The 26,682-nt window shown below is 46.0% G+C and overlaps 1 protein-coding gene across 4 annotated transcripts in view; it reads right to left on the reverse strand.

Annotated features, from left to right (window-relative positions):
* GADL1 (glutamate decarboxylase like 1) overlaps positions 1-26,682 on the reverse strand; it is a 189,313-nt gene that overhangs the window by 135,596 nt on the left and 27,035 nt on the right. For 3 of the 4 annotated variants that reach the window (XM_069561229.1, XM_069561228.1, XM_069561227.1), the window contains exons 2-6: positions 15,538-15,710; positions 10,722-10,848; positions 7,867-7,957; positions 4,427-4,533; positions 3,645-3,760 (exon numbers count right to left, since the gene is read on the reverse strand). In XM_069561229.1, the coding sequence (XP_069417330.1) occupies positions 3,645-3,760; positions 4,427-4,533; positions 7,867-7,957; positions 10,722-10,848; positions 15,538-15,710 (614 nt within the window). Of the gene's footprint in view, positions 1-3,644; positions 3,761-4,426; positions 4,534-7,866; positions 7,958-10,721; positions 10,849-15,281; positions 15,410-15,537; positions 15,711-26,682 lie in introns of those variants that run through there. The other variant, XM_069561230.1, reaches the window with a different exon arrangement.

Consider the following 26,682-nt stretch of genomic DNA (forward strand, 5'->3'; position numbering starts at 1 on the left):
GTCTTGCCCTGGGTTTCACTGTCCCACAGAAGGTGCACGATTCCCAGCAGGCATTTATTTCTATAAAGCAAGACAGCCAGTGCCCACATGAAAGACAGGACTGCATGGAAATTTTCATTCCTGGTTCCAGAAAAGCTTTCCTCCGTGACCTTGATTTTCTCAGAGCACTGCAGTTTTCCACGCTTATGGGCTGTTGTGGACACTCGAGTCCTAACATCTTAACTCATGCAATGGTCAGATTAGCTTCAGGTGGTGGGGAGAGCAGGGTCGTGAATGTCACCCCTTAGGAAATGAAGAAAAGGAAGTATAGGGACTTCTCCAAGAGCACGCAGCTGGCTCAATTCCTAAAGAGGCAGAGCCGGGATCCTGGAGACACCCTGGAAAGCACCTGCTCACCCTGTCAGTGCCTGCGATGGTCCTAAGCCTGGGGCAGCCTCACAAGAGAGTAGGGGAGCTAAGGGGGTGGAGCGGGTGAGGCACCTCCAGTGCAAAATCTAAGAAGGTGTGACCTTGAGACATGCACTCTACTCACCTCACTGCCTCATCCCAGCCTGGACCCTGCTGGAGAGGAACCAGGACACCTGGTTGCTGGCCTGGGAGTGAAAAGGGCTTCCTTCCTCCTCGCTTTTGAGTGGCAGACAACATTCACTACTTCATGCTGATTTCCAAAATGATTTGAATGACAAAGCTAAGATTTCTCTAAATTTAAGGAATTCCCATGTGCTAAGTTGCCTCAGTTGTGTCCAATTCTTTGCTACCCCGTGGACTGCAGCCTGCCAGGCTCCTCTGTCCATGGGATTCTCCAGGCAAGAATACTGGAGTGGGCTGCCATGCCCTTCTCCAGGGGCTCCTCCTGACCCAAGGATCGAACCTGCACCTCTTACGTCTCCTGCGTTGGCAGGTGGGTTCTTTAACACTAGCGTTCATATCTAACTGCTAATGAAGCTACAGATGTTTTTTACTTTAATTATTTTTCTCCAAAAGCTCCCTTTTCTTTGGGTCCCCTCTGGCAAGGCTCAGACACTAATCTCGCAGGGCCTTGGTCTTGGAGGTCCCGGCCTCCAGATTTGTTGAGAAACACACGTCTGTTGTTCGGGCCACACACTCTGTATTTTGCTAGAGCAGCCTGAGCAGACTAAGACACAGGTTGAGTCTGGTTTTCTGGCTTCATCCTCTGCTGGCATGTCAGCCAAAGCGTATATTTTGCCTCTTCGCACACACATCTCCAACAGAAATTTTTAAAAATACTCAGCTCTCGGTTTCACAGCTCCACAAAGTTTCCATTTCTTTTCAAGCCCAATTTGCCAGCTATACCTGTGTTACTGGTCTTCCCCAGGCATCATCTTCATTCTAGTCTTCCACAGAATTTCTTCCCCACTTCCAGGGCAAGTATTCCATAAAAGAACTCTGGTACATTTTATTTATTTATTCTTAACTAATTTATTTTTGGCCACACCGCATGGCATGCAAGACCTTAGTTCCCTGACCAGGGGTTGAACCTGCTCCCCGTGCAGCGGAAGCACAGAGTCTTAACCACCAGACAGCCAGGGATGTTCCTCTGGTACCTTTTAAACCAAATGAAGAATGAAAAAAGGCAAAGGTAAAAGCCCTGTGCTGATAGCAGGGCCCCTATTTAATCAGCCTTTCCAGGCACGGACATAGCAATTCAAATGCCGAAGGGACTCTGCATTTCTGATATGCTAGGGTTCCTCCACCTGAAATACTGAGGGTTGGAATCCAGGCAGGAAGCTCTACTCCATCATCATCTCAAGAAACCAAGCATTTCCCCCTAGAAGTCCACATTCCTAAATATTCTTCTTTTGCTACAGAAAGAACATCTTGTGGGGAAGGGCCTGGGGAGGTAAATTCAGAATCTCAGAGGAGGTGACTCCTCCTAGCCGCCCCCAACTCAATGTCCACTCTGCATTTAGAGCTGAGCTAACCAGTGGTCAGGCAGGACAGGGGAAACACATGGGGGTGGTCAGGTTCCTGCACAGATGATACTTTTGTGATAATAAGATAACTTCTGCTCTTGGAAGAGAGTAACAGATTCAGGAAAGTCCAGTTGGAATTAGCAGAAAACTGTCAGATTTTGCCCATCTCATGTGTTTGACAGGAGGTACAGGAGGGGACGTGGGGGAAAAGCAGCGGCGGGATGGACAGAGGCCCCCACTGGAACCACAAACAGAAAAAATAAAAAGCATCCTTTCCAAGTAAGACAGCATTTGAGCTGCGCCCCATGTTAGTGTAGCTGGGTCATTCTCTCCTCCTGAGGGCATGTGTGCTAAGGTGCTCTGTCGGGTCCGACTCTGCGACCCCACCGACTGTACCCTCCAGGCTCCTCTGCCCATGGGATTCTCCAGGCAGGAATGCTGGAGTGGGCTGCTGTTTCCTCCTCCAGAGGATCTTCCCGACCCAGGGATTGAACCTGTGTCTCCCATGTCTCCTACACTGTACACTGGCAGGTGGGTTCTTTACCACTAGCACCACCCGGAAAGCCCTCTCCTCCTCCTACATTTCTGTCTAGTATGCGCCAGACACTACTCTACACGCTCTAACTCATTCGATCTCTGGTGACAACTAAGCCCATGTGGCTGCTGGGTCGTTTTTATGGCTCCAGACTGTTCGCCGCCCCCTGCATCCAATCCCGTCTCTGGGCAGCTTTGCAGAGTCTCCTTAAGAGGTGAAGTCTATTTCCCTACTTCTTGGATCTGGGTTCCTATATGCAACTTACTTTACCAAGAAAGTGAGGGGGAAACAACGTGCCAGTTCTGAGCCCAGAACTCAAGAGGCCCAGTGTGTCTCTGAGTTGTCTTTCCCCGGCACCGCTGCCATGACAACGGTGGGCCAGCCTGCTGGAGCACCCCTGTTGTCAGCCCAGCCCAGCCACGCCCAGGGCAGCCACGGGCCAGGCAAGCCCAGCGCTGCTCGGCTGTCCCCAAACCTGAGTGCCGTGTCTGGCTATAGCCGCATGCTGCTGGGTTGAGGAGCAATTTGTTACATATTAGAGCTAACTGATACACTCATCTTTATAAGTTAGGAAACTGTGTTACAGCAGGATTCACCACTTACCCAGGTCACTCAGAGAGTAGGCAGTGGAGACAGGAACTGGCCCCAGGCAGCCTAGCCCCATGCCTGCACGCTCCCCCACAGGCTGACCTCTCACTTCAGTGGGGGTTGCGGTTACATCCCCTTGTGTGTCTGTGTGATGTCACTGTTACTGAATATCTCCCTTTCCTCGAAGGGCCCTCATGTTAGCCACTCAACGCAATCAGTTTCACAAGGAAACGGGAGCAGAAGACAGACCTGAGATCAGTAGCAATCACATAAGTCTAATAAATAAGACACTCAAAGCAGAGATTCACAGAAAGAGGTGGCGCTTTGAAATTAAGTGTTCTCTTTGCTCCAATAACGTTACAGATTATAAATCTTAAATAAAGGTGATATACAAAAGAGGGTGGCCAGGGCTTACAATATCAAATGCATCAGAATTTCTTTTGGAATTAAATATGACGCTGCACATAGGCACATGATTTACACACTGACAAAACGCACCCTTGGGAGCCCCGAAACAAACAGGCCCTCTTCCATGACATGTTCAATTTCAGAAAATTTGTATCTCATATCAAAAAAATTTTTTTTACCTCTGCAGATGTGAAAAGGATTAATCTTGGCAAGCCAGACAGCCCCTTTTCCTTAATATCAGGACAGTACTTGTATCTGGCTAAATTCATGGCATACATATTGGACACTGAACCACCTGCAAAAACAAAAGCGGAAATATGGATAGCATGACGTCATTGTCCCCAGAGTGCCAGCCACAGTGGGGGGCACGGATGGCTGTGGGCACGCCTGACTAATGACAAATGACTGTCAAAGTCAAGGGAGCACCCCCCTCCCATTCCTTTCACGTCCTCATCCCCAACTCCAGAAGTTTTGGTCTATCCTCTCATTCCAGAGTTTTTCTAAACTCAAAGCTTCCATCTATGGATGTAGGGCTGGTACCCGGGTCTCCACAGTAAACAGTAACAGTATTCTTTCTGTCTTTAATCAAAAAAAAGGACAGCATGTGCTCCTCCCTGGTCCCCAAGAAAGACTGCAATTCAGGAAACTTCTCAAGTAAAATGACTTGATAAGCTTGGTAAACATGTAATAGCCCTTCAACTTCCCACCAGTAGATAAATTCATTTGTGTTGGATATAGATCCAAAATTTTGGACATCTCACTTGTTGGCATGTACGTCATTTCTGTAGCATTTATCCAAAATATCATACTCTGGAGAAAGGCACAAACTTGATCCTCCCCAAGTAGCATGATTCATACCTAACTTTGTGTCATGTGGAAACCTGCAGGGAGTTGTTCCTCATATTAAGGCAGGAATAAAATTGAAGATGCTTTAATGGAGGCAATAACTAATTGTACTTACCTGGGTTAAATATTCCATCCCCTTCTTTCCAGCCAATAAATTCAATCATTTTCTTCAGAACCGCTTCTTCCACTAACAGAAACACTGGGGACACCTCATACGTATAACTAGATAGATATAAAAAACACTTCACTTCTATGACTAGAGTCAAACCATCCCTATGGAGTCCCAAGAAATGCACATCGTTTTATTAAACCAAGCGGCTGCTGAAGTGTGGGTAGAGTCTTTGGAAATGAATCCTTCAGAAATAAAGAAATACACAGAGACCGTGACGGCGCTGGTCACGGCTGGACAAATGCCGGCAGCTGGTGCGCGAGGGACACTAGCTACTTCGAAGTCTTAATTTACAGAAAACTTCTGCTTCCACTGGGCGAGATCAAAGCGGTGCGTCTGTAGTCTTTGTATTAGCCATGAGCAGTGGCCATTTTGCTCTTTGGATGCTGTTTTGGAGGTTGGTTAAAGAAAAACCACTGTCGTGGCAACCAGGTTTATCAGGCTACTACCGTGAGCTACCCTAGCAGTCAGCTGCAGAGCCTGGGTTTCCTCCACCACACTCCCGTGTTGGTACAAATGTCAAGAGCACTATGGACATCTCTTAGAGTGTGGTGATTTGACTATAAAGTGCTACCTGGATCCCTGTTGTGAACGTTTGTGGCAGAGGGTTGGAATGCTGTCAGCAGGGAGCATTGCTAAGTTACCCCCTTTAGGCATGTCCTGTGGTCATCCATACCCGATGACTGGTCCATCTGGAGGACCAACTAGGCCTGGCCACATGGTCCCGACTCCAGAACACCCTGCAGGGCCAGGGTAGCTCCAGAGGCCCATGGAGCCAGCTAGTGGAGTCTCAGAGCCTGCACGGTGGCTCGACTCCTAACTCTGCCCAGCTGTTTCCTGCCCCTCCAGCACCCACAGAGATCTTAAGGGTTTCCCTTAATAAACACCATGCTCACGAAGCTCCATCTAGAGCAGCTGCCCAGGAAGCCCAGCCTGAGATGGTTACCAGGTCATTTTGTAACAATTCTTTCTTTCTCCAGAAAGCTGGAGGATGGCTACTCTGTATCATCTCCTTCTCCAACAATTCTGTGATGACACTAAATTGAATCTGAATAAATGTGTGCTCTAAATAAGTAAGCTAAACAGCCGCATTTAAAGTTATAGTCATGGAATTTAATGCGATTATGCTAACATCTAGAAGAAGGAAAAAAAAAAAAAACTTCGGTAAAGAGGGGAAAAAGAACACCTACTGTGTAACACCTCCCTACGCGCCAAGCACTCTACAGCCGTTACATCATTTTTCAACAATTTAGGTTCTATTCTCAACCATATTTAAGAAACTAACATACTAAAAGTGTGAAAAATGGGACATAGGTAAAAAAAAATGTATTACACAGAAAAGGGAAATAATCATTTCCTTTTTAGTATGAAAAAAAAATACTATTAAATTTGTCTTTGGAAACTAGTTCAACTATAAACCTGGAGGGGGAGGAGAGGGTGATACAGAATGTGCTCATGGCCTAATGGGATTTTGCAGGGCCTGTTCAGCAATTTAATACTTCCAAAGCCTCTAAATATTTCAGTAAAAGAACCCAGATGAGGAGCTAGAAGAATCCCAGGACTTACAAGAAAAGGGTCACAGAATTGTGTAATCTTACTATCTTTCCTACCATTTATCGCTTCTACCCATTGTAACCTGGTATCTTGGATTGTCTTGAATATTCTATAAAAAATTATCTGACGGAAGTCACCCATGACACCCATATTGTTAATCCAGGGGATATTTGTCAGTCTTTGTCTTAAACACTCAACAGGACTCTGGACACACTCTCCTCCACGGCCCCCAGACTTCCCTGGACTTTCTCCTCCTTCTCCCTCCATTGAGGTGGGCCCTCCGCCTCCTAACCAGGGAATCCCAGACGCCCTCAAGGCCAGGCTGAGCCCTCTGCTCGCCTCTCTCCGTGTTCTGTCCTGCAGGCAGTACTTCTCCCAGTCCCGGTTTAATTTTACTGAAAGTGTCTCCATCCTGCTCACTAAAATCACTTGTTGGGTTATGAAAATGTATCAGTGCCTGGGACACACTGACAGAAATTCATATTTACTTGGTCTCTGTTGGGATTTTTCTTGGTTGGGGGGTGGGGGTGGGGTGCTATTTTCCTTTAATATTTTTTTAAAGCTCCCAGGTTGAGTCAAAGAGCAGAAAGAGCTGCGAATGCCTGACTTAAGGAATCTCATCCATGACCAGTAACACCTAAATTTATAATTTCATAAAATACCAGGATTCCAGGCCCATGTATATCTCAACTCTCCAAAAGCATACCCTTAGACATTTTGAAATTACTGCAAATGCTCACAATTGAAAACTGAATTACTAAAAAAGAAAGAAAGAAAGAAAACTGAATTACTGCTCTTGCTTTTTCCACTGTATACTTGAAAACTGTCATCTCAATGACTGACAAGACCATCAACCCAACTATTAAAGCCAGAAACCTAGGCATCATCTTATAAACTACCCTCCTGTTCCCATTTCCAAGATCCAGTATGTTATCCAGGCTTTTCTGTTTTATCTTCCAAACACATTTTTTTCTATTCCTACCACTTCTCTCTAAATCCAAGCAACTATCATCCCTCACCTGACTAAGGCACCTCACCCTTCCAACCCACGTTCTATATTTCCAGTGATCTTTTCAATAAGCAAATGTCACTTGGTGATTTGGAAATCTTCACAGGCTTTTCATTGCACTTAGAATGACTCATGAACCTGGACCACTGGGTGCCCCATGTCTGGCTCCAATCTTATCCCCCTGACACCCCTCACAGTTTTCTCAGCTTCCCCACGCTGGCCGTCAGTCCGTAGCTATGTCAGGCTGTTTCCTGCCACAAGGCATTTGTCCGTGCTGTTTCCTCCTCTTTTCACCCAGCTGACTTCCACTCCTTCTTCACCTCTTAGCTATCACCTGCTTAAAGAAGACTTCCCTGAGTGCACAACTAGGAAAAATTGTCCCGTGTATAATAGCATCATGTACCTCCCTTCATTTGAAAATATGACATTAATCTGTGCAGATCATTTGGATTAATTTGCATGCAGCATCTTTATACCTAGATTATTTGCTTCATGAAGGCAAAGCTAATACCTGCTTTTACACAAAGAATCTCTCCAGCACCTTAGCCCAGATATGGCTTTTCATGCAGGAATAAGTGAAAAGTTGCTTAATCGATTTTCTCATCTGTTAAGTAGAGAGAATTCCTGCCTTAACCATCTCACAGTACCACTATCAGATCAAACTGCTCTCTAAATACTGCTAAGTGTCAGAAGCCGCTTCCATTATTTATGATGACACTGCACAAATGAAACAATTAAACAGAAGTTCATGAAATAAAACTTCATCTACTTAACAAAACCCCTAATCCATATTCAGCGTAAAATTCCAGTAAAATGTACTTACACACTTGGGTTTAATGCTTCTGTCATAAATCTGGCCACCAGAGAGTAATAATCAAGTCCAGCATATAACTGGTTGAAAAATCTTGGATGGTCTGTAAATTGGAGCAGAATATTAATCCACACAGCAATAAAAAAGAAAGAGAACTATTGAAGAAGAATATTAATCCACACAGCAATAAAAAAGAAAGAAAACCATCGATACAGCAGCAACATAAGTGAATCCTTCGGACAATGAAAGCAGTTGGATACAGAGGGCGTACAGTGCATGACTCCAGTTATATGACGCTCAATATGGGGCTAAGCTGACTGATGCTGCCAGAGGTGAGAATTCTGGGTACCTCTGGCAAGCAGACATTGATTAGCACCAGGTTTAAGGAGCCTCTGGAGTCCCAGGAATGGTCTATACCTTGATATGAGTGATGGTCACTTACATGCAGATATGTACAAATTCACTGAGTTGAGCACCTGAGATTTGTCCACTTTACTGAATGCACACTATATCTCAATTTAAAAAAATTTAAAATCTAATCATGTACAAGGGAACCAAATGTTGAAGATCCATCTCGTAAGCCTGTCGACTGAACGTTTCTAAGCAAAACTTGAGCACTTTTTTGAGATCTTTGGTTTACTTATTTCATTTCTTTTAATAATTTTTATTTGTTTGTTTATTTTTTGGCTGCAGTGGGTCTGTTGCTGCACGTAGGCTTTCTCTAGTTGCAGCAAGGGGGTGGTCCTCTTAGTTGGAGTGCACAGACTTCTCACTGCAGGGGCATCTCTTGTTGCGAAACACAGGCTTAGGTGCATGGGCTCTGCAGTTGTAACGCCCGGGCTTAGTTGCTTCACAGCATGTGGGATCTTCCCAAACCAGGGATCGAACTCGTATCCCCTGCATTGGCAGGCAGATTCCTATCTGCTATATCACCAGAGAATTCCAACCTGTTTCCTTTTAAATACAACCCAGACCCAAACCAGAACCCTGAGAAAGGGATTATTTGAGCAATCTGTCCACATATCAAAAAGCCTGAGGCTATGTTTACCTTCTGAAATTATCAATGTCAATCTCCCTAATTTGAACACATTTCACTTACTGACAGGGTTCACTTCAGGCTCTTGGCAGTGAGTGGCCTTTTAATTTTTCAGATTGGACCATTTTTTTACAGTGCAGCTGGCATCCTGTCTATGGAGTAAGATGTGACTCATAGCGCAGCTTACATAAACTTTCTGATTCAACGGGCTTCAAAGGCACTTGCCTTTAAGACTTGAAAAACTTTAGTTCCAACTTTCTATTTTTTCCCTCCTATAAAAGGTCTCATAAAGGTTCTTGGCTTTACGCAGTGTGAATATTCACACCAAACTCCAGGCTAACAGCTGGCTTGACATTCTCAATCATAAGAAGCCCAGCATGATGAAGAATAAAGAGGCAGGGGGCCTATTTAGAAATGTGGGTATTTGGGAACCATTTTAGTTAGTGACCTCTCACAGCAACTCAAAGCATTTTTTTTTCCTTTAAACTAGTTCAGTGAAAAACAAGAGGCTCAAAAGAAAATGTCTTTTCATATAAAACATGGCAAACTTCCTCTAATCTGGCAAAGGAAACCCGACATTGCTACAAGTAGTTTTAATAAGTTTTTTTTTAGTTCCATGTTAATTTATGATTGATTTCCATGGTAACATTATGGAAAATATCCAGTAAACTGAAAAATCTACTGCACTAAATGTCATTCTGTGCTTCTGACATGCACTATAATAATGAGATATGTATCTTTGCTTTTGAAATGCTAACTGGGTTTTTGATACATGCATCAGACTTTCCTAAGGGAATATAAACCAATTATTTTTAGCCAGGATTTTATTATGTTCTTTCCACTAAATTTAGTTCAGTGTCAGAACTCACAAAGCATAATGCCTGTATGGTCTTAAGTATTAGATTACCTTTATATCACACTGAGAAATGCATATTCTGGAAAGTTTTTCCCCTACTTTTGAAACTTATTCACTGGGTGTATAGTATATTAGCAGTCAGTCAGAGTAGGACTTAAGCACAAAAACAAATATCATGTTGCTGCATTTACAAAAGATCACAGTGGTTAAGCGTTTTTGTATCTTCTGAAAGGTTTTTATCTCTTGATCCCGGTAGATGGGATAAAATAACTTGGTTCTTGCCAACTCTAAGAATACTCTTCAAATAAATCTATCCCTGTTTATAGGAAGACAGTCTCTGGAACATGTTGAGGGGCAATATTCTGGGAGGTCAAGATTTAAAATCCCCACCAATTCTATAATCAAACTACCATTTGTCAGTTGGCACCAACATAAGAAATGATAAGTAGCAGTCATAATTTCTGGCCTTGGTTATAAATGGAGGATGGGGATTGCTGAGGAGCACAGTATTTATATAAGACTGCTTAACACCATCAGTTTTTCTATCAACCTATCTTTGGCCCTGACAACACATCTGTACTAGGGATTAGAGGAATCACCGTCAAAACCTCAGAACCACTATTTTTCATCTAGGTTTCTCATCCATAAAGAATTTGCCAGCCAGCTTTACTATGAGGTCTGCGTATGCTAAGTCGCTTCTATCGTGTCTGATTGTTTGCGACCCCATGTATTGTAACCCGCCAGGCTCCTCTGTCCATGGGATTCTCCAGGCAAGAGTACTGGAGTGGGTTGCCATGCCCTCCTCCAGGGGATCTTCCCGACCCAGGGATCGAGCCCACATCTCTTGCGTCTCCTGCACTGCAGGAAGATTCTTTACTGCTGAGCCACCGGGGACGCCCCGACTATGGGATAAACGCATGCTAAAGGAAATGGAAGAACTGTCTGCGGCACAGATGAAGGGAGGGGAGCTCTTACTGGTCTTGACACTGTAGCGTATGATGTCCTGGCAGCGCTCCAGCAGCCGGTGGTGCGGCTCTCCCGCGTCCCTCAGCTCCAAGTCGAGAAGCCGCTTCAGTTCTTCAGGGGGCCGCCACTCACAGACCTGGGGATTCAGCAACAGCACGTTACAGGGCACTCACGGGAGCCAGGTGTGGAGAGGATGTACGGAACATGGGCCCCACCCTCGCGAAGCTTCCAGACGAGTGGAAGACACAGAGATGCAAATGGGCAAGCACAGCTCCCTGGGACCAGAGCTCTGACATCTGGTAATGCAGATGCTGTTGCAACCAAGCAGGGGACTCTGTCCTCAATTTCGGAAGAAGTCCTGGAAGCACCGACATCCAAGTGGCACAAAATAAGACTGCGGAAGGTTGAAGGCAGAAGGAGAAGAGGGCAACGAAGGATGAGATGGTTGTGAATGGACATGAACTTGGGCAGCCTCCAGGAGCTAGTGAGGGACAGGGAGGCCTGGCGTGCTGCAGCCCATGGGCTCACAAAGAGTCGGACATGATTTGCTGACTGAACAACTAAAGAACCAAGCCAAGATTAGAAGGGAGGGGGGTCATGCAAGGGGCCTTCTAGGAGGAACAGGACAAGCAGGGGCTGGGATACAAGGGCACCCATGGCCCATCCGAAGAGAGAAGTCTGCTGGGTGTGGCTTGAACTCTGAGCCTGGGGGAGGTAGGGAAAAGTGGAGCTGGAATCCCAGAACAGCTCCCCAACTTGTCTCTGTCCCTGGCCCCTGGCCCCACACCATCTGCTCTCAGCCCCGCAGTCAGCATCCAGAATGCTCTTCTATCTCAGCCACAGGCAGCCCGCTGCTCAAATACGTCTGATGGCCCCTCATTTCCTTCAGAGTAGAAGCCCAGGTCCTTACAATGACCTGCACTGATCGTGTACATCTGATTCCCCAGTGGCACTGACACGCCCCCCACCCCACACCCTGGCCTCCTTTCCGCTCTTTATACGTACCAGGCGCATTCCCATGTTAGAGTCTTCAGCCTCGGCCTGGAATGCAACCTCCACCCAAATCACCTCATAGCTAACTTCCTCACTTCATTCAAAACTCTTCTCAGATGTCCCTCTGTCATGCCGGCAATCCCCAGTCTTTATTTAAAATCACAAGCTGTGTGTTCCTCTACTTCCAGAAGCACCCGCCCCCAACTCTTCCTTCTCTTCCTTTTGCACAGCGCCTGTCACCTTGCAATGTGCCGTGTAATGCACTTGCGACACACACTCGCTGTGAGAGCAGAGGTGCCAGTCAGTTCTCTGACCACTCCCGAGGAACTAACAGAGCCTCCATACACGAGGGTGTCAACAGCGTGTGGAAGAAATGAATGAAGAGATAAAATAAGGCTCAGACGGTGACAGGCTTCATGCCACATGTTACAGAGTTTGAATGTGGCTCTAATAAAACATTGATATGCTTTGGACAAGGGAATTACATGGGATAATATTAGTTTTAGACAATGGCTTTGGTTGCAATATGGAGATTCCAAGTAAAACTGGAAATAAGAAGTTACTCTAATAAAGCAGGCAAGAGAAGGTAGTGGTCTGGATGAGGCTGGCTGCCTCAGGAATGAAGCATGTCTGGAGATATTGAACATATGCGCCATCAATAGAACTGGAAAGCAATAACACAGGAAGGATGAGGGCAAGGAGTAGCCAAAAGCCAACTTGAGCTTCCCAGCTGGCACGTGGTTTCATGGTGAGTGGGGTTGGGTGGGGTTGGATGATGAGTTTGGGGCATATTTAGTCCAAGGCACCTACAGGACATCCAAAGGGGGTGCAGTAGTTGGTCTGAGGCTCTTGCGAAAGATCAGACACAGCGTTGCAGGCGTCTATTATAGTGCGGCCCAGGTGACACAGCTCAGAGGGAAGCTGCAAGAAGAGCAGAAGGTGCGGCTCTCCCCTGAGCAGCACCAGCACGTAAGCAAAGGGTGAAGGGAAAAGGAGCTCACTGTGAGGTGAGGACACGCCAAAGAGGCAGGGGGCAACCCGGAAGAGTTCAGAGCTACTGCACAAAGGAAGAGGGGTCCTCGGGGGAGGAGACGGTCACCGCGGTCAGGTCCTGCACAGAAGCTGAGCTAGGCAGAGACTGGAAGCACTCCTGGGATGGATCAACAAGGAGGTGTGCTTGGCAAGAGCGCCTGGCTGAGGGAGGTGGGAGTGGAGGCCAGATTGCATGAAGCAAGGACGTAGGAGGTGAGGATGTGGAGGGAGGGGGCAGTGTTGAAGATCCTTAAAAAGTTTCCCTGTGGAGGAGAGGAGAGAGACAGGGGACTCTCCAGGGGGTGGAGGCCAGGATCGGGGAGGCTGGGGAAAGCAGGGCGAAACACCAAATTGTGTGAGAGATATGAAATTAAACTCTGAGCTTAGAACCATGAACCATGACGGGCAGAAGTCAACCAAATGGGCTGTGACTGTGCAAAGCAAGGACTATGAATTCATGTAATGTTGATGAAAAATCTGCAAGGACAGCAAAACCCCACAAACACAAATCAGTGGTTGCCAGGGGCCAGAGGTGAGGGGAGAGGCGGACATGGAGGAGCTCAGGGAAACGTGGGGTGACGGAACTGTTCTGTCTTGTAATTCTGTTGCTGGTTACACGATTTGTCAAAACTCATAGAACTGCACACCAAAGGCATTACATTTGACTGAATGTTAGTTACAGTTCAATTGAAAAAAAAGTGGCTGAGGAAGAGTATCTGCAGAAGAGGGGGCCAGAGGTAATCATGTCACTAAGTATGGCTGTGCGGTGCGTGTGCTAAGTCGCTTCAGTCGTGTCTGACTCTTTGTGACGCTATGGACTGCAGCCTGCCAGGCTCCTCTGTCCTTGGGATTCTCCAGGCAAGAATACTGGAGAGGGTAGCCATGCCCTCCTCCAGGGGCTTTTCCTGACTCAAGAACTGAACTCGAGTCCCTTATATCTCCTGCATCAGCAGGCAGGTTCTTTACCACTATCACCACGTGGGAAGCCCATCACTAAGTATGGGGACCCATCCTGTCCTCAGGCCACCTTTGAAAGGGGACGTGTTGAATCTCTGACCAAGTAGGCTAAGTCAGCAGCATAAAAACCTCACCTCCCTCTCCCAACTCCAACATAACAATCCAGCTTCACGTGGATGCCTGTCCACTGCATGACTACCATGTTGCAATGGGCTTGGGGCCACTGAGTTAACAACTTAGGATTTTAAGCCTACCCTTCTCATCCTGTCTCCCATCACTGCCCTGTATGAGCCCTTCTTTCCACGTGAAGGGGCCCCTTGGTGTAATAAATACCTTGCCCTATTATAACTCTCTCCCCCTCATTCACCTTCCACTTTCTGCAACACACCTGGGCTCACTTCTCTCTACCCATCAAAATCCTACTCCAGGAACTTCCCTGGTTGTCCAGGGGCTAAGACTCCATGCTCCCAACATAGGGACTTGGGCTCAATCCCTGGTCGGGGAACTGGATCCTTCATGCTGCAGATGAGACCAGATGCAGCCAAATAAAAAACAACAACAAAAGCAAACACCTATTTCATCCTCAGATTCTGTGTCAAAGTCCAACGTGTCCACTTCTTTGTGCGATCTACCCAAAGTCTGCCTAAACCACACGACATTTATCACCTTCCTGGGACCCCCTGTTTTTTATTCCGATTCTGTTCAAAGCTGAGCCTTTATCTTACTTTGCTTTATATCCCCCAGGGCTGAATATAATGTTTTATCCTTAGCTAGACTCAGTTAATATTTAATGACTGCATAAAGGCCAATATAAAAAATTTCCAGGGGAGTACTGTACTCCAAAGTAAAGCAGGTCCAAAACGTTCCCTGGGTACAGCTAAGACAGGAGAAAACTCAATTATAAGCACAAAATTAGGAAATACCTTCAGTGATTTGCAATATGAAAGGTGGTCAATGTGATAGCTATTAATTGTGAGATTCTGAGAGACACAGGGAGAAGCCATGAAAAGCACAGACTCTGCAACCAGCCTGGATTCTGGCGCCGGCTCCAAGACCCACTGGCATGTGCTTTGGGGCAATACCCTTGGCATCTTGTGCCACGCTTTGCCACTCGTCTCTAAAATGGAGTTGATCAATAGTACCGGCATCTTAGGGGTCTTTACAGATTCAACACACGAACACATGGGTTAAATACACAAACACATATGGAGTAGTTCTTAGAATATCAATCGGCACAAAGTAATTACTATTAAGAACAGATGTCATTAGTGATGATTCCAATATCGATTTGTGTCTGTATTTGAAAGCTAGAACAGGTCACTGGTACTAGTCAGAAAAGTCAGACTTAGCAGCCCAAGATTTCCAGTCTAAGCTCAGACAAACTGCTAGTTAAGACCCTCAGATAAGTTTAAACACTTTTCACGCTTTTTCTACCTTCTGCTTGATTTCACTAGTAAGGTAAGGAATTGCACCAGACAATGGGGAGCAGGGTGTGTGCTGGAGACTATACACATCAGATCATCGGTGCTTTATAACTTGTATCATCATGTGGGGCAGAAAGGTTCACCCTGTGCTTCACAACCTTACCTGGTGAAACTCTGGGTCTTGGCCAGTCTCCCCACACTTGCTGGCTGCTTTCCAGGAAAGCAGAAACTGGATGGGGGTCTGGAAGCTGAGGTGGGGTGGGAGAGTGGGTACCAACTTTGGTATCTTGGCATCCCCTTGAAACAAAAGTACACAGGAAATGAAAGCATGGCTCCTCTGCCCTTACAGCTAGCCATCCAGGGGTGGATGAAACCCAGCAGTCCCGTTCTCACAGTTTCTCACAGGCTTTTACGTTTACCTTCTCACGGATGTCCGTGGCCTTCAAAACCACCTCTTCCATTATTAGTCTACAGGCGTCTTCCACAAATCTCTCTCCTGCTTTTGCATCTGTTGTGGGGCCGTTCAGTATGACTCCATCCACGAGCACCATGTTCTTCCTGCTCGGAACCATCTCTTGCGGACCGGTATCTCCTGGAAGCACACAATCAAACCATGTTTTAGAGAGAATCTTATTCCAGCACAAAGCCAAGCATGCAGGAAATGGCTTGTGATCCCACCTTCAAAGGGAATCCCTTCATTTGATACGTCTGAGGCACTGAAGCTAACAGCTTCTTAATGGCACCCAATGATACGACAGAGTTAAAGAAAGAAAGCTCCATTTTCCATTCCTGCAGCACCTTTTGTTTAGCATCAGGGAGCAAGCAGGAGTTCAAGAAATGGAAATTCAACCCATTTTATTCACTCATACAAACATCTTTCAGATATGTGCAAAAATGATCTTTGTGAACACAAACCCATGTCTGTTTCATGAGCACAAACTCCCTTGTAATTTAAGGAAATGGCTGTCTGAGGAGGCCTTACAAAAAGCTGTAAAGAGAAACGAAAAGCAAGGGAGAAAAGGAAAGATATAAGCATTTGAATGCAGAGTTCCAAAGAATAGCAAGGAGAGATAAGAAAGACTTCCTCAGCGATCAATGCAAAGAAATAGAGGAAAAGAACAGAATGGAAAGGACTAGAGATCTCTTTAAGAAAATTGGAGATACCAAGGGAACATTTCACGCAAAGATGGGCTCAATAAAGGACAGAAATGGTCTGGACCTAACAGAAGCAGAAGATATTAAGAAGAGGTGGCAAGAAAACACAGAGGAACTGTACAAAACAGAGCTTCACGACCCAGATAATCACGATGGTGTGATCACTCATCTGGAGCCAGACATCCTGGAATGTGAAGCCAAGTGGGCCTTAGAAAGCATCACTACAAACAAAGCTAGTGGAGGTGATGGAATTCCAGTTGATCTATTTCAAATCCTGAAAAATGATGCTGTGAAAGTGCTGCACTCAATATGCCCGCAAATTTGGAAAACCCAGCAGTGGCCACAGGACTGGAAAAGGTCAGTTTTCATTCCAGTCCCAAAGAAAGGCAGTGCCAAAGAATGCTCAAACTACCGCACAATTGCACTCATCTCACATGCTAGTAAAGTAATGCTCAAAATTCTCCAAGCCAGGCTTCAACAATATATGAACTGTGAACTTCCAGATGTTCAAGCTGGTTTTAGAAAAGGCAGAAGAACCAGAGTTCAAATTGCCAACATCCACTGGATCATCGAAAAAGTAAGAGAGTTCCAGAAAAACATCTATTTCTGCTTTATTGACTCTGCCAAAGCCTTTGACTGTGTGGATCACAATAAACTGTGGAAAATTCTGAGAGAGACGGGAATACCAGACCACCTGACCTGCCTCTTGAGAAACCTATATGCAGGTCAGGAAGCAACAGTTAGAACGGGACATGGAACAACAGACTGGTTCCAAATAGGAAAAGGAGTACATCAAGGCTGTACATTGTCACCCTGCTTATTTAACTTATATGCAGAGTACATCATGAGAAAAGCTGGGCTGGAAGAAGCACAAGCTGGAATCAACATTGCCAGGAGAAATATCAATAACCTCAGATATGCAGATGATACCACCTTATGGCAGAAAGTGAAGAGGAACTAAAAAGTCTCTTGATGAAAGTGAAAGAGGAGAGTGAAAAAGTTAGCTTAAAGCTCAAAATTCAGAAAATGAAGATCATGGCATCTGGTCCCATCACTTCATGGGAAATAGATGGGGAAACAGTGGAAACAGTGTCAGACTTTATTTTTCTGGGCTCCAAAATCACTGCAGATGGTGATTGCAGCCATGAAATTAAAAGACGCTTAGTCCTTAGAAGGAAAGTTATGACCAACCTAGACAGTGTATTGAAAAGCAGAAACATTACTTTGCCAACAAAGATCCATCTAGTCAAGGCTATGGTTTTTCCAGTGGTCATGTATGGATGTGAGAGTTGGACTGTGAAGAAAGCTGAGCGCAGAGGAATTGATGGTTCTGAACTGTGGTATTGGAGAAGACTCTTGAGAGTCCCTTGGACTGCAAGGAGATCCAACCAGTCCATTCTGAAGGAGATCAGTCCTGAGTGTTCACTGGAAGGACTGATGCTGAAGCTGAAACTCCAATACTTTGGCCACCTGATGTGAAGAGTTGACTCACTGGAAAACAGCCTGGTGCTGGGGGGATTGGGGGCAGGAGGAGAAGGGGACAACAGAGGATGAGATGGCTGGATGGCATCACCCACTCGACGGACATGAGATTGAGTGAGCTCCAGGAGTTGGTGATGGATGGGGAGGCCTGGCGTGCTGTGGTTCATGGGGTTGCAAAGAGTTGGACACGACTGAGCGACTGAACTGAACTGATATGTTTCCTTTCATAAGGCACTCCCAGAGAAGAAGAAATGTCAACGTGTCTCTTCTTTTGATTTTACATTTTAAGCCTGTGATTAAGTGCCCCCTTGCTGTGTCTCTGAAAGCCCCCTGTTAAATATACTTGGCCACTTCCTACTGTGAGGAGGAGGAAAGCTGAGCAGCAGGAAGGTCCTGTAAGCCGTATCTCACACTTTGAAACTCCTCAAACTTGCAATTTAGGCAGGAGGGTGGAACAGAACACTTTCAGGACTGGACAGCTGCGGGTCCATGATAAAGGTTAAAAGTCAATGTGGAAATCTATATCTGAGACTAAAGGTTACTGCCTACCCAAAATAGCTCTCCTCCAAATTAATTCTGGCAACTTATCCAGATATTCAACCAATATTCTGCCTCAAGCTCTGATTCGATCGTATGCTCTCTTTCTAATCAGTATCTCTTTCCTCCTTATTATATTCAATAACTTGCAAAAAGTTACACAAACAATTTTAAAATATTTTTCAGCACCTCACCAAGCATAGCACCTCCTTTAAACACACTGATGGGTCTGTGTGTATTTCAGATATTTTTATACCTACCAAGGGTTCTAACAGCATTTACATTTATTATGCCCTGTAATTCTATGGCTGGCAAACTCTCATGATGTCCACAGGCAGATAAAAACGTAGGGGGAAGACTCTCCAATTCGAGAATGATAGAATCTGTAGCAAACGACTGATCTTTTATCCTCAGACTGAGGGGTAACCATTCAAAGCTCTCATAATGAATCTCAGCTTCATCCTTAGCTTTAATTTGTCTTCCACTTGGAAAGATGTATCTAACATGGTTTAGGGCCAAATGGTGAAGCCCTGGAATTGAGCTGTTGGATGGAAGTGCTTACCACTCAAGGCACTTTCCTCCCTCCCAAATTTCATGTCCTAAAAATAAATTGGAAAAGAGGGCAATTTTTCAGGGAACCCTGGTTTTGTCAGTAGGCAGTGCTATTATTAAGCACACAGAAAAGGTCTGATTTTTTCCTAACCTCATTAGTGGGAATCTCACATTTCTATTGTCCAGGGAATAGCAACCACTCTGTAGGCCTCTGAGAGTCTCTTTCTCTCCCTCTCTGTTTCTCTCACACATACACACAATATCAAACACCCACGTGCAAGCAAAATAGCAGAGAAACTGAAATTGAAATTGTCTCTTGCTCCACAGCCATCAATTTTATAAATCTATAATTTCTCTATAGATTTTGAACAATTCTATAGGAGAAAATCCTACTCAAAAACTATAAAGGTTTGGGCATAGATTATGCATCTTTTCTTGATGTTTTAATTCTACAACAAGATGTGATCATGCACCTCTCCTCCCCTACCCCACCATATTGTCACTTTGGCCCAGACTAGAAAAGACCCTCTGGAGCCTGAATAATCAGCCAAGCTGTGCTCTTCTGGAGAGGCACATCGGGACTCTATCTGCTAGAGCTGACAGCAGTAAATACTCAAGCCTTCCATGAGAAGAATGTTCCAGGAAGAACATACGCAGAATCTGTCTGCTCTTCCGTGCCCCCTCCCTTACCACCATCAAATGCCCGGGTTCACTTTCCAATGAACCCTGCAGCTGCCACCCTGCCCCAGGTACTGTGAAAACAATTCTCAGCAAGGCAGCTCCCATGTTTCTTCAAAACGCTAAGTCAGATCACATCGTGACTCCTGTTCAAACCATTCAATGACCCTTTATCAAATTAAAAGTCAAAGTCCTGAAAATGCCTAGGCTTTAAATGAGCTCCTTCCCCCATTATCTCTTGGGCATCACAACTTCTCTAGTTCCTGCCCTCCAAACACCACATCCCACTCACTGTGGCCTCTCCACTTTTCCTCGACTCTCTCCTTAAACACCAGTCTCTCAGTGAGGTGCCCCCAGTGACCTCATTTCACACTGCGCCCACTCCTCTGTCCCACATTTTTCTCTGCTTTATTTGACTCCAGAGTGGTAACCACCATGTGACATGATATGTATAATATTTATTTATTTACTTGTTTAAATACTGTCTTTGCAACAGAGATTATGCTCTACGGGAATGATCCAGTTCCTGTCAGCTGCTGTCTGTTTCAGGGCACCCGAAAGTGCCTGTCAGATTGGAAGAGTTCCATAAACATTTTTTGGTTACTAGATACAAGAAGCCCAGGACCCTGGCTCCTTCAACCAGCCAGTGACCATATCCCCTCCTCTGAGATGCCACTGCAGTTTGCCAGCCCTAACCAAGCAGGAGACGCCTTTGGTAGGAAGAGGGCAGACAAAGAACTCAATTCATGGACTAGAAAGGACCAGAAGGGGCTGAAAGAAGGACCCGGGGAACAGGGTCAATGAGGCAAAACTGAGTTTGCAGTCTGGGTCATCAAGGGAAACCGCGGGTGAGAGGCTCCCTCTCCTCGCCGTGCGTTCTTCTCACCAAGGCCACTTTCTTTCTCTTTGCCCTCCTTCTCTGTTTTCTAGGCTTTTGGTCTCTGAAGGTCAGTCCATCACAAATCTCACTCCAGGAACCACACCGGCAAACATGGAAACCAGTCAATCCCAAAACATTCTGGCTTATTTCCACCGATTCCTCAACCCCATACTTTCCAAACTCCTATCCATACAATTAGCTCAACTGCTGTTTTGTTTGCAAAGATGCACCGTTCTTCCTTGCCAAACAAATCATAAAGTGAAAGTGTTAGTCACTAAGTTGTGTCTGACTCTTTACGACCCCATGGACTATAGCCGACCAGGCTCCTCTGTCCATGGAGTTCTCCTGGCAAGAATACTGGAGTGGGCAGCCATACCCTTCTCCAGGGGATCTTCCCAACCCAGGGGTCAAACTTGGGTCTCCTGCATTGATGGCAGATTCTGTACCTTCTGAGCCACCAGGGAAGCCCAAATGATACATTCAGCTTCAAATACTATTTCAGAGTTTCACAGGATTAAGTGAATCAATGCAGATGAAGACCTAAAGCAAAGCCTGGCCAACAGTGGGCTCTCAGTAAACATTAGAAATACTAGCAAACTCAGGAAGTGTTAGGTAACAGCAGTAGGCAATTAAAACTATTTATTAAATACATAAATAAACAGGAGTAATTACATGTGACAGTAAGCTATGACAGGGAAAGGGAGATCTCAGAATGATCAGACGCCAGGGCTCAGTTCAGTTCAGTTCAGTCGCTCAGTCGTGTCCGACTCTTTGAGAGCCTATGAATCGCAGCACACCAGGTCTCCCTGTCCATCACCAACTCCCAGAGTCTACCCAAACTCATGTCCATCAAGTCATTGATGCCATCCAGCCATCTCATCCTCTGTTGTCCCCTTCTCCTCCGGCCCCCAATCCCTCCCAGCGTCAGAGTCTTTTCCAATGAGTCAACTTTTCGCATCACGTGGCCAAAGTATTAGAGTTTCAGCTTTAGCATCATTCCTTCCAAAGAACACCCAGGACTGATCTCCTTTAGAACAGACTGGTTGGATCTCCTTGCAGTCCAAGGGACGCCAGGGTAGTGAACTCTAAAGCGGCTGGTGAGTTATCTCCTGGAACAGTCGGAGGAAGGAGGCTCAGTGGGAGGAGTTTGCCCCGTGAAGAGAGCTGAACTTCCGGCCACAGTCAAGCAGCTCTGTCCGCCCCTAGTGGGCAGCTGTCCAAACTTCCTGCCTTGTCACTGTCCACTTTGCAGGAAAGTGGCTATTCGTGTCGACGTTTTATTTCCTGAACCAGAGTAGAAACAATGACAGAGGGGATCCGTGTCTCAGTTTTCTGGACGTCCCAGGAAACAGCTCAGTTGTTGGTGTTCACAAGCACTCAACAACTCCCTGAGCTGTTGGCTGGCTGCATCGCCATCTTAGATGTCATCTTATTTAACCCTTTCACACAGCCCCCAAACCCCTTCCCCAGCCCTGTGGCTGAGACAACAGGAGAGCTGAGTTTGAGTCTCTCAGGTTCTCTGACCCTGGAATGACACATTCTCTCTGTGCTTAACTTTCCCTCATCAGTAAAATAGGAGACAATCCAGGAAAAGTTCTGGGCCGGCTGCTCTCTCACCTGCTGCTACTGCTGCTAAGTCGCTTCGGTCATGTCTGATTCTGTGCAACCCCATAGACGGCAGCCCACCAGGCTCCCCCATCCCTGGGATTCTCCAGGCAGGAACACTGGAGTGGTTTCCATTTCCTTCTCCAATGCATGAAAGTGAAAAGTGAAAGTGAAGGCGCTCAGTCGTGTCCGACTCTTAGCGACGCCATGGACTGCGGCCCACCAGGCTCCTCCATCCATGGGATTTTCCAGGCAAGAGTACTGGAGTGGGGTGCCATTGCCTTCACTTATACTAACACGCAGGTGGGTTTAGGGCCCACAGTTGTTGTTGACCTCTCAGGTGCTTCCAGAATCTAACATCTTTGGCTGCCTGGCTTCTCTCTTATCGTTTAATGATTATGTATCCATTTCAACAAACATGGATTACTCACCTCCCGTGTGCCACACAGCAGGCTGGAGGCTAAAGATAGGAACTTGATCATCTCCTTGCGTATCTCAAAGTCTCTTTGGGCGTTAGGTGCTGAAAATTTACAACAGTGCAAGACATGTGGGGCAGACTCTGCTCTCAAAACTTTACAGAGTTGAAAAACTTAATTGTCACAAAATTTCCAGCTGCTTATTCAGTTCTATAGTTGAGGAAGTGGAGACACAGAGAGTTTAACTGGCTTGTCCAGGGGCGCAGAGCTGGTTAAGCAGTGAAACTGGGGTGAATAATACACTGAAGCTTTATGAAGGAGCAACAAGGTACCGTGCTATGGACATCTACAGTTTGTAAGGCAGTGTTACGGAGTCAATAATGACAGCAAGATGAATTAGACCCCGTTTCTGTCCTCTGTTAACTGAGAGTCTCAGAGTTTGAATAATGCAACAGGAGATAATGAGTGTCCCATGTCCTGAGAAGGACACCAGTAACAAGTTGAATGCAAACAATCTAGACATTTAGGGCTATGGCTTAGGGTTAGAGGAGAAGCTGAGGGGTCAGAGAAGACTTCTGAATTCGAAGACTTGTCTTCTCTGTAAAAATCTGCAGGAATTAATAGTAATAATAATAATTCTAAAACCTCTTCGTTTCTTAAAGTAACAGCTCCACGGCAAACAGCTGGAGGGGCCACAAAGCTTCGCCTACGGTGACTCTGAATCTGCGCTTGTGGCATTTCTCCAGGCTTCTGCAGGAGAGGAGTAGACAAAGCAAGTCTGATTTCTCTCCCATGGGGCTCTAACCCAAACCTTGTGCTTGCTTCGGCAGCACCTATACCAAACACGTGAAGACTTTCATCGATTCGCGTCTAAATCTCTTATTTTGCCCATTAAAACTGCTCCAGCTTCTTCCATGGATCTGATAATCCATGGTTGCTCCTCTGAATGAGTTTATCTCTAATAAAAAGAGGCATAACCCAGGTGTGGTCTCACCAGCTCCCAATACAGTGACCTGGCATTGCCCATTCTCCGGTCAGTGTAATCCCATTAGCAAGGCTTCCATTAGCATCTGAGTCGATGCCCAGGCTTAAGCTTTGAAACCAGGGAGATGCCGGCCCCAGTTCTAACTGTGCCGCTATGATGTTGCCCATGCTTAACATCCACGTGACCCAGCCTTCTTATCTGGCCAGTGGAGAAAACACTGGGTCGTTGCAAGGGTGGAAGACAGCCTTGCAAGCCGCAGACCCGAGTGGCAGGAAGAGAGAACAGGACCCAGTGAGGAAGGACCATTACTGAGGCGGAGTTCATGGACTCTCCCGGTACCAACATTACACGCTGGTTCCGGTAAAGGTCAGATCTTTGCCAGAAAATCAACCCAAAAGAACCAAGCTCACCATTTGAGAGTCTTTAATTGTTAAGAGAAAATTAGCTCTAGGAAAATAAATGCTTGCTTCCAAGGAACAGAAAGAGGAACAATGAGTCAAAAGTGAATCCAGGCATCTGGTGGGGAGGCTAAGGAACACTTCAGAAAAGCTGTGCCAGAGACACCGGGGCCCTAGTGAGAGCTGAGGGTCAGGACCTGGAGAGCCTAGTGGGCCAGTCCAAGACAGGCAAGCGAAGAAAACTGGGGAAAGAGGGCAACACTAATCAATAAATTAATAAGGGCCTCCCGGGTACCGAGCACCCAGCCTCGTGCCTGGGAATACAGAAAGCAAAAAATGCAGTCTCTGCTCTCAAGTTGTTAAAGTCTTGAAAGACAATATCCAGGGGGACAGGGAGAAAAACACAGAGCTGAAAAGAAGTTGAAGAGACAGTCCTCTGTATCAGAGTCTTCTAAATCCATTGTTTCTTCTAAGCTTGAAAAAAATGGACACCTAATTCAGTCGATGTACCTGGCACTGTCAGATTTAACCACTGTTTGCATCCTTTTAGAGTATCATATCCATTTTAAGCCATTTGTGCTGTCTTAGATACAGCATGCCAATGAGAGGGTAGCTGTGGGCAGCCTACAAGGAAGACGACTCTAGGAAATAAATAAATATTAAGAAATAACAATAATACAAGGCAGCAGCCACAGAAGCTCCGAAGGTGCGGATAGTAGCAACAAGTTCAGGGACTAAGTGTCGGAATCTAGCTCTGTAACTGGTTTAATCAGAGACCTGGCTTAGACACCAAATGATGTCCACAGCACAGCCCTAAAATGTGAAGTCACAGGAGCAAGCGGTGAAACTACGCTCACAGCTTCAGTCCACTAGAGACGGGCTTTGCTTGTGGCTTAGTCGCAAAGCCTGTCTGACTCTTTTGCAGCCCAATGGACTGTAGCCTGCCAGGCTCCTCTGTCCATGGGATTTTCCAGGCAAGAATACTGGAGTAGGTTGCCATTTTCTTCCCTAGGCAATCTTCCTGACCCAGGGATCTAATTCATGTCTCCTGCATAGGCAGGCAGATTCTTTACCACTGAGCCACCTGGGAGGCCCTAGAGATGGCAACCAAAGGCAAAAAAAAAAAAGACAACGCAGATCACTCCTTTGGTCTTATTTTGGGGGTTAAACTCACTGTAGCTGAAATTCACAGAGTTAATACTTGTTTTGTTTATACTTCCCCAAATATTTATTGAATACTAGGTATGTGCAAGACCCTGGGGCAGGCACTGTGTGAGACTCAGAGACGAGTCAGACATAGAGACAGTAACCACAGAGTCCAACAAGGAAGCGCAGACACATTTGTGAATAGCTAGGATCCCATCCACAAGGTGTAAAGTATAAAGTACGATGCTTGAGGTCGGATAAAGCACACTGAAATTCCAGAGAAGGGCTTCTGACTGTGAGAAGCAGAAAGTCCTTTTAGGTTAGATGGTATTTAGAATGGTCCTTCATTCAAGCATTCAGCAAATATTTATTTAGGGCCTGTTATGTTCAGAACAATGTGTGAGGCACTGGAAGCTGAGCAATGCAGAGGAAGGCACAAATTTACTTGGGGTGGATGGGAGAGAGACTTAATACAAAAAAAAAAAAAACAAAGAAACAGTTTAAATAATTGCAGACCCTAACAAATGCTTTAAAGGAAGTTACTTGAACGGCTTGGTAGAACGAAGACAAGCAGGAATTTCAGATCTGATCAGGGGAAAGTATTTCCTATGAAGAAACATTTGAATTAAGATGCAAATGAGGAGAAAGTTCCAGATGTAAAAAGACATGAAGAGAGAGTAGTTTAGAAAGAAGCAACAGATGTAAACGATCTATAAATTGTTCTCTCAAAGGACGGGAAAGAGATGGGTGGGGCCCAGGGGTGAGGACGAGGGAAGGGAGAATAGAGCCAGCTTGGGAAAGAGGTTCGGGAGCAGACCAGGCAAGGCGTTTCATGCCAAAGGCAGCAGCCAGCCCGAGCGAAGAGCCGCGCAGTCTGGTTCGCATCTCCGACAGCCGTCTCTGGCACCCTGTAGAGGGGGCCCGTCTAAGGGCAGACATGGGAATAAGGAGGCTGCCTAGGAGGCTGCTGTGGAAGTCCAGGCAGTAGAGGCACCAGCCTCTTGATCTGGGAGGAGATGCAGAAAGAAGGTGCAGTGAAGCGCTGCAATCCGGGAGGCTTTGGCAGTAAAGCCGAGAGGGCTGGCTGATGACGTGGATTCAGGGGGTCACGACAACAGAAGAATCTTCGAAGACTCCTGAGTTGGGGACCTGAGCCACCAGGGAAATGGTAGGGACCTAGGCAGATGTGGGGAGCACCAGAAAAGGGCCAGCTGGGTCAACGTGTGGAAAAGTAGAAATGGAATATTAAGGCTTTAGACTGATTAGTCGAAGTTGGTTATGATGGAGTCGAAACAAAGGTCATGGGAAAGACATTCAGGACCGAAAAGCAACCGGAACTAGGCAGAGAAAGTGGTGTGTGTGTGTGTGTGTCCAGGAAACCTCAAGAGCTTCTCTTCATCCAAGGGGCAGGGTCTGTAAAATGGAGAAGCGACTGACTGCTGAGAGGTGGCGAGAGTGTCTCTGAGGACTGAGGAATGTGGCCATCACCTGATGGGCAATAGGAACAGTTGGGAATTTCTGATGGAGTAAGAAAAGTGCCTTCGAAAGATAAAGTGGGTACCAGTGATGGGTTCAGATGGCAAGTCAAGAGCTCAAGTTGGGGAAATATGAGGGCAATAATCCAGGCCAGGGAGAGGGAGAACATGAATTACATAACAGACAGGATGGGAAAGTGAAGAGTTAGTCGTTATCTCGTGTCCGACTCTGTGACCCCATGGACTGTAGCCCGC

The sequence above is a fragment of the Ovis canadensis genome, chromosome 19 (genome assembly GCF_042477335.2).
Source record: "Ovis canadensis isolate MfBH-ARS-UI-01 breed Bighorn chromosome 19, ARS-UI_OviCan_v2, whole genome shotgun sequence".
Taxonomy (NCBI): domain Eukaryota; kingdom Metazoa; phylum Chordata; class Mammalia; order Artiodactyla; family Bovidae; genus Ovis; species Ovis canadensis.